The sequence below is a fragment of the Loxodonta africana genome, chromosome 21 (assembly GCF_030014295.1).
Source record: "Loxodonta africana isolate mLoxAfr1 chromosome 21, mLoxAfr1.hap2, whole genome shotgun sequence".
Lineage (NCBI taxonomy): Eukaryota > Metazoa > Chordata > Mammalia > Proboscidea > Elephantidae > Loxodonta > Loxodonta africana.
The window spans coordinates 23,707,118-23,716,035 of record NC_087362.1 but is presented as its reverse complement, the minus strand read 5'-3'; the positions used below and the strand labels follow the sequence as shown (position 1 = coordinate 23,716,035).

At 40.4% G+C, this 8,918-nt stretch overlaps 1 protein-coding gene across 1 annotated transcript; it reads right to left on the bottom strand.

Moving 5' to 3' along the window:
- Positions 1–6,953: 6,953 nt before the first annotated feature.
- Positions 6,954–8,543, bottom strand: LOC100661603 (tripartite motif-containing protein 75-like). Its single transcript, XM_003423390.3, has one exon. The coding sequence runs from the start codon at positions 8,469–8,471 to the stop codon at positions 7,062–7,064; it is 1,410 nt and encodes a 469-aa protein (XP_003423438.2). The 5' UTR covers positions 8,472–8,543; the 3' UTR covers positions 6,954–7,061.
- Between the last annotated feature and the right edge of the window lie 375 nt (positions 8,544–8,918).

Genomic DNA, 8,918 nt, shown 5'->3' with positions numbered 1-8,918 from the left:
AAAGATACATTTAATGTGGAACCAGTGCTGTTTAAAAAAGAACGTGATGGTGATATAATCAGGCTTCTGTAGTTCATTATAGAGACTGTGCATCTAGTTTCTGTACCGCGTTACAGACTAAGGAAATGGCAGCACCCACAGTAATAATACCGAACATGTACTTTGTTTTTATTAAGTAATAGGCCTTGTTTTATCAAATCAGTCTTCACAGAATTAGTATCTTAACAATCTGCTTTAGTTCCCCAGGGCTATCCTAACAACAATATCACAATGTTGGTGGATGTAAAGAACAGAAATTTATTGCCTCATGAATATGGAGGTTAGAAGTCCAAATTCAGGGTGTCAGTAGGTCTATGTGCTCCCTCTGTTGCCTCTAAATTTTTTTTCAGTTATTATTATCGCTGCTATAATTTAAAAAAAGTGGAAAATCTCAATACCACGGTTTTGACATACTTAGGATTCATATTCTCCAGTGTATACTTTCAAAAAAAATTGTATATATATTTTTCAACCCGGCAAACTTTGGGGTGAATAGACCCTGTTATGGATTGAATCATGTCCCCCTAAAATGTGTGACAACTTGGCTAGGCCATGATTCCCACTATTATATAATTGTCCTCCATTTTATGATCTGAAATAATTATACCACGTGCTCTAAATTCTAACTTCTGTGATGTTAATGAGGCAGGATTAGAGGCAGCTATGCTAATGAGGCAAAACTCAATCACCACGTTTAGGTTACATATTGAGTCAATCTTTTCTGAGATATAAAAGAGAGAATCGAACAGGGAGGCGAGGGTCCTTTCTACCACCAAGCAAGAATAGCCAAGAGCACAGCTTGTCCTTTGGACTCCGGCTCCTCCACTGAGAAGCTCCTAGACCAGGAAAAGATTGATGACAAGGACCTTCCCCCAGAGCCAACAGAGAGAGAAAGTCTTTCCCAGCAGATGGAACCTTGAATAGACTTTTAGCCTCCTAAACTGAGAGAATAAATTTCTGTTTGTTAAAGCTGCCCACCTGTGATATTTTTGTTATAGAAGCACCATATAAATGAGAACAAAAACAGGAAGACTTGAGTTTAAAGGAACAAGGAATTCAAAGGAAAGTAATTCTCAAAATAGAGGTGAGTGTAAGGGTGACAGCTGTACAGATGTAGAGTAGGATTCTAGAAGCATTACTAGGAGGTAGAAGTGGGAAAGTTGTCCAGATTGGAACATGAGATTCAAAAAGATATTTCAAAGGGGGAAAAGCTGTAAGTGAATATCTATGGATAGTGCATGCATCTGTGTGCGAATACAAGGAATTTTAAGAAAGCAAAATCCTCATTATTAATAGAAATACGTCAATATTGCCAACTGATAAACACAGGCATACCCACAGAAAAGAAAGAAATAGCAGAAAAGTTTAATATTGAGAACTGTGAGCTCAAATCGAATAATTCATGAAAGATGAAAAGTATAAAGATGTTTCAAAAATATTTGTAAGCTACAGGTTGTATAAGTAAATAGAAGTGGCTTAATTAAAAATACCTTTCACACATTATTTTAAAAACAAAATATCTTATTGCACTGTGATGGATACAGTTGTGTGTCAACTCGGCTGGGCCGATTCTCAGTGGTTTGACATTTATGGTGTAGTCTGGCAGCCATATAATGATGTGATCACCTCCATGATGAGATTTGATAAAATGTGATCACCTCCATGATGGGATCTGCTGAGAGTTTCCTTGGGGGTGTGGCCTGCAACCAATATAGCTGGACTTCCTGGCAATGCCCCTGAACTTTAGCTTGCTCTGGATCCTGCAGCAGGCTCCTCTTGGTGTATCCTGCGGTACATGGGACTTGAGTTAGCAGCTTATCTGCCATCTTGCCTGCTGATCTTGGAATTTGTTGGTCTTCACAGCCCGTGAGCCAGAGCCCTGGTATCTGACTTGCTGACATTGGGTTGGCCAGCCCCTGTGGCTATGTGAATCAGGAAAAGCCTCCAGCCTGACCTGTGGACTTAAAATGTTCAGCCTCCAAAACTGTGTGAGCCATTTCCTTTTAACAAAGAGAAGTTTGTTCTTTCACAGTCCAGTAGGCTAAATGTCCGAATTCAGGACTCCAGCTCCAGGGGAAGGCTTTCTTTCCCTGTCGGCTCTGGGGGAAGGTCATTGTCAAGTGTCTTCCCTTGATCTGGGAGTATTTCAGCTCAGGAACCTCAAGTCCAAAGGACACGCTCTGCTTCCTGACGCTTCTTCCTTGGTGGTATCAGGCCCCCAACTCTCTGCTTGCTTCCCTTTCCTTTTATATCTTGAGAGATAAAAGGTGGTACAGGCCACACCCCAGGGAAACTCCCTTTACATTGGATCAGGGATGCCACCTGGTAAAGGTGTTACAATCCCACCCTAATCCTTTTCACATAAAATTACAATCACAAAATGGAGGACCACCACAGAATACTAACCAAGTTGATACACACGTTTTTGTGGGGATGTAATTCAAATCATAACATAGGCTTTACTTGTTTTACTCCAGTGTTTGCTATTTCAAGGACTCTGAGTCAGAATCGGCTTGACGGTACTGGGTTTTGTACTAAGGAGAAACTTACTGGAGAGCCTACTACAGGCACCAATGCCTTGTTGCAGCCACCAAGCATTCTCCCCGAATTTATTGTTACTCAGTCAGGGAGAAATACTGGAAAACAGAAAAATACCAAATAGGGGGCATATCACACTTAATCCCATCACCTAGATGTAAACATGATTTACATTGCCAATATTATACTTTCAGGCATTTGGGTATCTCTAGGCATTCTTTTCTTTTCTGTCTTTTCAATGACCTCTTGCTTTCTTCATGTATGATGTCCTTGAGGTCATTCCACAACTTGTCTGGTTTTCGGTCATTAGCATTCAACGTGCCAAATCTATTCTTGAGATGGTCTCTAAATTCGGGTGGGATATACTCAATGTCGTATTTGGGCTCTTGTGGACTTGCTCTGATTTTCTTCAGTTTCGACTTGAACTTGCCTATGAGCAATTGATGGTCTGTTCCACAGCCAGCCCCTGGTCTTGTACTGATGATATTGAGGTTTTCCATTGTCTCTTTCCACAGATGTAGTCGATTTCATTCCTGTGTATTCCATCTGGCCAGGTCCATGTGTATAGTCACCGTTTATGTTGGTGAAAGAAGGTATTTGCAATGAAGAAGTCGTTGGTCTTGCAAAATTCTATCATTCAATCTCCTTGAACACTAAGGTGTGACTGATCCAAGCCATGGTATTTTCAATCACATTATATGCATGTGGAAGCTGGACAATGAATAGGGAAGACTGAAGAAGAATTGATGCCTTTGAATTGTGGTGCTGGTGAAGAATATTGGATATACAATGGACTGCCAAAAGAACAAACAAATCTGTCTTGGACGATGTACAACCAGAATGCTTCTTAGAAGCAAGGATGGGGAGACTGTGTCTTACATAATTTGGACATGTCGTCAGGAGGAATCAGCCCCTGGAGAAGGACATCATGCTTGGTAAAGTGCAGCATCAGCAGAAAAGAGGAAGACCCTCAATGAGATGAATTGACACAGTGGCTGCAACAATGGGCTCGAGCATAACACCGATTGTAAGGATGGCGCTGGATGGGGCAGAGTTTCTTTCTGTGGTACATAGAGTCATAACCAACAAAACAGCACCTAACAATAGCAACAACAGGCATTCTTGTTTGAGGTTTTGAGAAATTATTTCACACAAATTGTCTCCTTTCTTTCCTTTAAACTGCTATTGCCCGCAATTAGTAACATATGATGTGTCATTTTTTCATCATAGAAAATATTTTCCAAAAGTGGCAATACCTACCTTTTAATAAAAATAATAACACATAAGGCTGAACTAAAAACAATATAAATTAAACAAAGGAAGAAATGCACTGCGTGTCATCTCTAATCCATGATATTTTATTTTTAAACTTTTCCTAAATTGTACACTCACACTATTAACATATTTATGTTAAAGACAAATATTTCTCGAGTACGTAGTGCAAGGCACTAAGTATTTATTAAAAGGTAATGAATGATGTAAACAAACAAAAAAGACTAAAGTTGTACTAGGGCATAGACAGTGACAGAAAGTGCTGAGTTTTCTACAAACTGTTCATGGAAGTTCTCTCTAATGATGTTTGAGCCATTATATTTTTTTTTCCCATAGAATTTATTTTGGAATAAATATATTTATCAATCAACCAGTACATTTATTGCTACATTACCTCTTAAACAGCTGCATGACAGCCCATTGTACACATATATCATAATTTATCCAACCGTACACCTGAATGTAGGCTTTCACTTTGTTTCAAAATTTGGAAATCAAAATGGGAATTCGGATGATTTCTAGTAGTATTCATAAGACACAGAATTTATTCTGAGTGGAAGTACTGGTATAATGACAAATTCCAATTTAAGTATGGAAGATTATTGCTTGATTGCTTCCAAAATGTTATACCAGGTCACCTTCAAACCAAGAAGAATGCAGATGGGCCACCACATCTCTAATCCCCCAGCAAGGGATATGCTCAATTTTTAAAAATCTGTTCAAGACAACCTCACACTTCCAACCTCCATATTTGGGTGTTTTCCAATAGTGTTTCAAATATTTATCAGGCAGTACTTTCTGTCTTTGCGTCCATTAATGCTTTTGAGTCATTCATTATTGGTTTCCTTATCTCTGATGACTAATCTCTATAGAAACACTATAGGTGATAAACCACAATCTGTTACAGAGTCCTTTGCAGTATAATGTTTGAAATATTTTGGCACTTCCATTTCTATTCATATTTTCATTGTCAGTATGTGACTTTGAAGAGTAAGGCAATGTATGCAAATGGTCTTCCTCATTCAAAAATTAAATATATATTTCAACTCTGCCCAAATATTTTCACTGTGTGTGTGTGTGTTTTAATGCTCCAACTTTCAACCTGGAATTAAACCTTGTGTATGAGAATAATGGAATATTAAGAATCAGAAGTAGACTCATAGTGAGCTCACACACTGACTAAATACTTGAAGCGACAATACTTGGCAGATTAAAAACTATGAAAAAGCCAGGGGAAAAATCACAAATCCATTTTGAAATGTCTCATGTATTGGCCTAAGATACGCTAGTTGTTCAGGGACAAAATGTGCCAGACAGTGTAATTAGGTTTTTGATAAATGATCACAGTTAGATGACTGCAACTGATGGGATTATTTCCATCGTTTCCGGTTTCCCTGCCAGTTTGGGAGCTTTAGTAACCTTCCGTGGGCTCCTAGGATTCTATATGATGGAGTCTGCAATCTTGACTCTGCAGTGCCTCATTCTAAAACCTGTACTCTTTCCTCAATCTATTACACCCTCAGTTTGGGTGAGTGGGAGGTGAGAGAAAAAGACTGAAGGAGGCTGCAAAGGCTGGAGCAGGAGGTACCGGGGTTCAGCGTGGTCGCCAAATGACATTTAAGGGTGGAATCTGGAGTCTTTACTAACGTTGAATAGGAAACTTAATAAGAGACATCTAACTTTGATTTCAAAGTTTTTCTTAACTGTGAAATCAAATATTAAGCATAAAAATCCTGCCAGAAAATCTTCTGCAGCAATGTAAATCTGTTTTATCCTGTTAGAAAAAAATAGTCCACACAATTATTACCTCCTAAATTAAATCTCAAAGGGCCTCATGGCTGCAGATGTGTGGAGGGCCAGAATATTAGCAGCCAGGCCAGAAATAAATTGATACCTTCTCATCCTCAGTGAATGCAGAAGGCAGTGTTCAATCAACCATGTTAAGATTAACCAGTGGCTGATCTATGTTTCTCCCTCCTCTTCTTATTATAAGCCCCATTGTGCCTAGTTTATTTGAGTCATTTTCTTTTCCTAGAATCAAAATGTCCTGCTTATATGCATATAAAGTACTTTCTCAGAATAAACCTTATGTTCAAATTTTGGTGAGTTTTGATTATTTTTTTACAGAGTAACGTCAGAAGTTGGACCCAGAAAAAAGTCACCAAGTGCTCCACCTTGTGATGAGACATAATAATTGATTCCAAACATGGGCCACATATGCATCCAACTGTTTCCTCATCATGGCTTGGGAACTTGGTATAAATCTCCTGGGTTCAAGTTCTACCCCTTTTGTGTTGAACTCTCTAAGTTTATAACTGAACAGTTAGGAATATCTTTTCCTTGGTAAGTTACCCTTTCACGTTGTCTGTTTGGGAAACTGGATTTCCATCTGCCCTGTCCTTTTCTTTCCACTTTTGGGAATTTTTATGTGGTGCTCAGGGTTTGTAGGGAGTTTTATCGTTTGCGTTATCTGAATACTTGGACTGGTTTCAAGGGATATCAAAGTGAGTTCAATAAAAGATGTTAGGTTTGATCCTGGGAGAGGGCTCAGAAAATACTTGCTGAAGTTTGGACGAAAGGGTTTATTTTTCCCTGGTTTGAGGGCAAAGGTTTAGTTGTCCCAGGTTTTGGGGGCATGGGTTACTTGTCCAGGTTTTGAACAAGGGTTCTTGGACTGGATCTGAAGAAGAACTCTGGATATCTTAAATGGGTCGACCTGACTGAAACATCTTGGAATCATTTAGCTACTAGTTTGTGTGTGTGTTGCCTTGCCTTGGGATGTACTTTTTCAAGAGCTTTATGTTGTTGTTGATCAGCATAAAACGGTGTAGAGAAAAACTGGAATGCTGTTTCAATTTAAAACAGAGAGGTTTATTAAGAATTTTAAACAATTGCCATTGAGGAACCACATAGCACACAGAAAATGGAACGAGGTAGTCCCGGGCAGTTTCATCGTACAAGTATTCTTATAGGGTAAAAAGAGGAACCAAACCATAGGGAGGGCAATTACAGGAAAATCAATTAATATTGTAATAATCATACTCTGGTTACTGGTCATTACAGGAGATAAAACAACTTTCGTGGTGTAAAAGTCATAGGAGCACTTGAAAAAGAAAAAATTTTCAGTACCATATTCACTGATAGTTGTATGACATGCTACCATAAATTGCAGGAAGAAAATCAAGCAATGTGACAGCCTCCCAGAGAGTTTATCATTCATAATCTCTGACTGCACAGATTGTGAGAGGTTGAGAATCATGTCCAATACAGAAATAAGGCTTCAGGATTTCAGAAAATCTATCAGTGAAAGAATGGATATGAGATCTGTCATTCAAACTGTAAAACGAAATCTCACCCAGTTCATAGTCCAGATAAATGCCAATCCCTCTGGGTTGTTCTGTTATCACCAGAGTGACTGGAAAAGTGCCTTGTGCAACATAGTTACCATTGCACAGCTGAATTGCCCAGCATCTCTCCTGCCCTGCCGGGGGCCTCTTTGCCTTCCTGGAAAGGGAGTCTTTACAAAGCCCCACAGACCATTCAGGCTTCTCACCCACTTCCACCTCCCAGTAATGTCTACCAGAACTGAACTCTTCAGAACCCAGGACAACTGGGTCAAACTTGAATCTCTTTGGATTAGGAGGAAGTCTTTGTGTTTTCTTCACAAATGTCACAGACTTTTTATCTGCAGAGACAATCAGATTTGAATGTGCTGTTTCAGGATCCAAGGTTACATCTTCCTTAAATTTCTGTATGATTTTCTGCAGAGCCGAATACTGTGGAGGAAGGCTGCATCCTTCCTTCGTTAGCTGGAAGGAATAGAGCACTGGGGGGTTGAGGCCTTCACATCGATTCTGGACGCTCTGAATATCTGTCAGCAGTTTCACTTCTGACATCACACTCTTCTCTGCCACCTCCTTTAGTAGATTGTTGAGTGTGGAAATGGACTCTGAAAATGCTGTTATATTCGCATTTAGTTTCTGTTGAATGTGCTTCTCTTCATAAGCTAACCTGGAGAGAGCTGCCTCATGCTCACGGTCTAAAAACTTGTTCAGGTGCTCAAATTCAGAGAATAATTCTTTCCTTTGCTTTTCCACCTTCTTTCTCAGCTCTGATGGTTCTCTCTCTTGGGAAGTTACTAGTTTTTGAAAGTCAGCCACTTGCTTCTTCAGGGGCTCCATGTAACTCATGAGCCTTTTCCTGTGATGAGAGGCAGCCTCCTCTATGGACCTCACGAGGTGATCCTGGTGGTTTGGGGGCTGAGTGCACAGGGAACACAGGATTTCCAGGTCTTCCTCACAGAAGTGGGTCAGTACCTGATTGTGCTTCTTGCACAAGCGTGTCTCTTCCTCCCTCTTCCTCTTGCTCCTGGTGATGTGGAGTAGCTTGGCAATTGCAGCTATATTTCCCAGCTGGGTATTGCTCCTGAGGTGCAACTGTAGGCATGGGTGGCAGCACACAGGGCATCGGAACCAGTCCTGTTGATCCTCCCAGGATTGCTGGATGCAGGAGCCACAGAAGTTGTGCCCACATTTGATGGTAACGGGGTCTCTAAAGTAATCCAGACAGATCAGGCAGTTAGCTTCTGCCCAAATTCCTGCCAGGGCTTCCATGACCTCCATTAGGCTATGAATGAAGGTTTGGACTGAGAGGGCTTTTCCTCAGGATGTGTGGAAGCTATGAAATCCTGTGAGGTTGCTGGTCCTCTGTTGCAGAAGTGGTGTCAGTAGGGGTTCTCTTCACAACCAGCTGTGGATCACAGGTTAGTTGGGCAACTAGGCTTCCAGCCTTTGGCAGCTCAGAGAAGATGAAGCCGACCTAATCACTTCTCTTGATCAGAATCCAGCCATGACCTCAAGGTGCCTATTTGTTCCTGGGGATGAGAAAATATTTCTTTATTAAAAAAAAAGTCTTCGTGACTCTGCTCAATGCCACTGATTCTTGTCTCCACCCTTCCAATGCACTTATTCCCAAATCAGGTACACTGAGGCTAGCTGACGGGTCTAATCCTTGGTACTAGATCTCCTGTCTGGGTTAGATACCAGCCTTTGTGTACCTACCATCTGAGA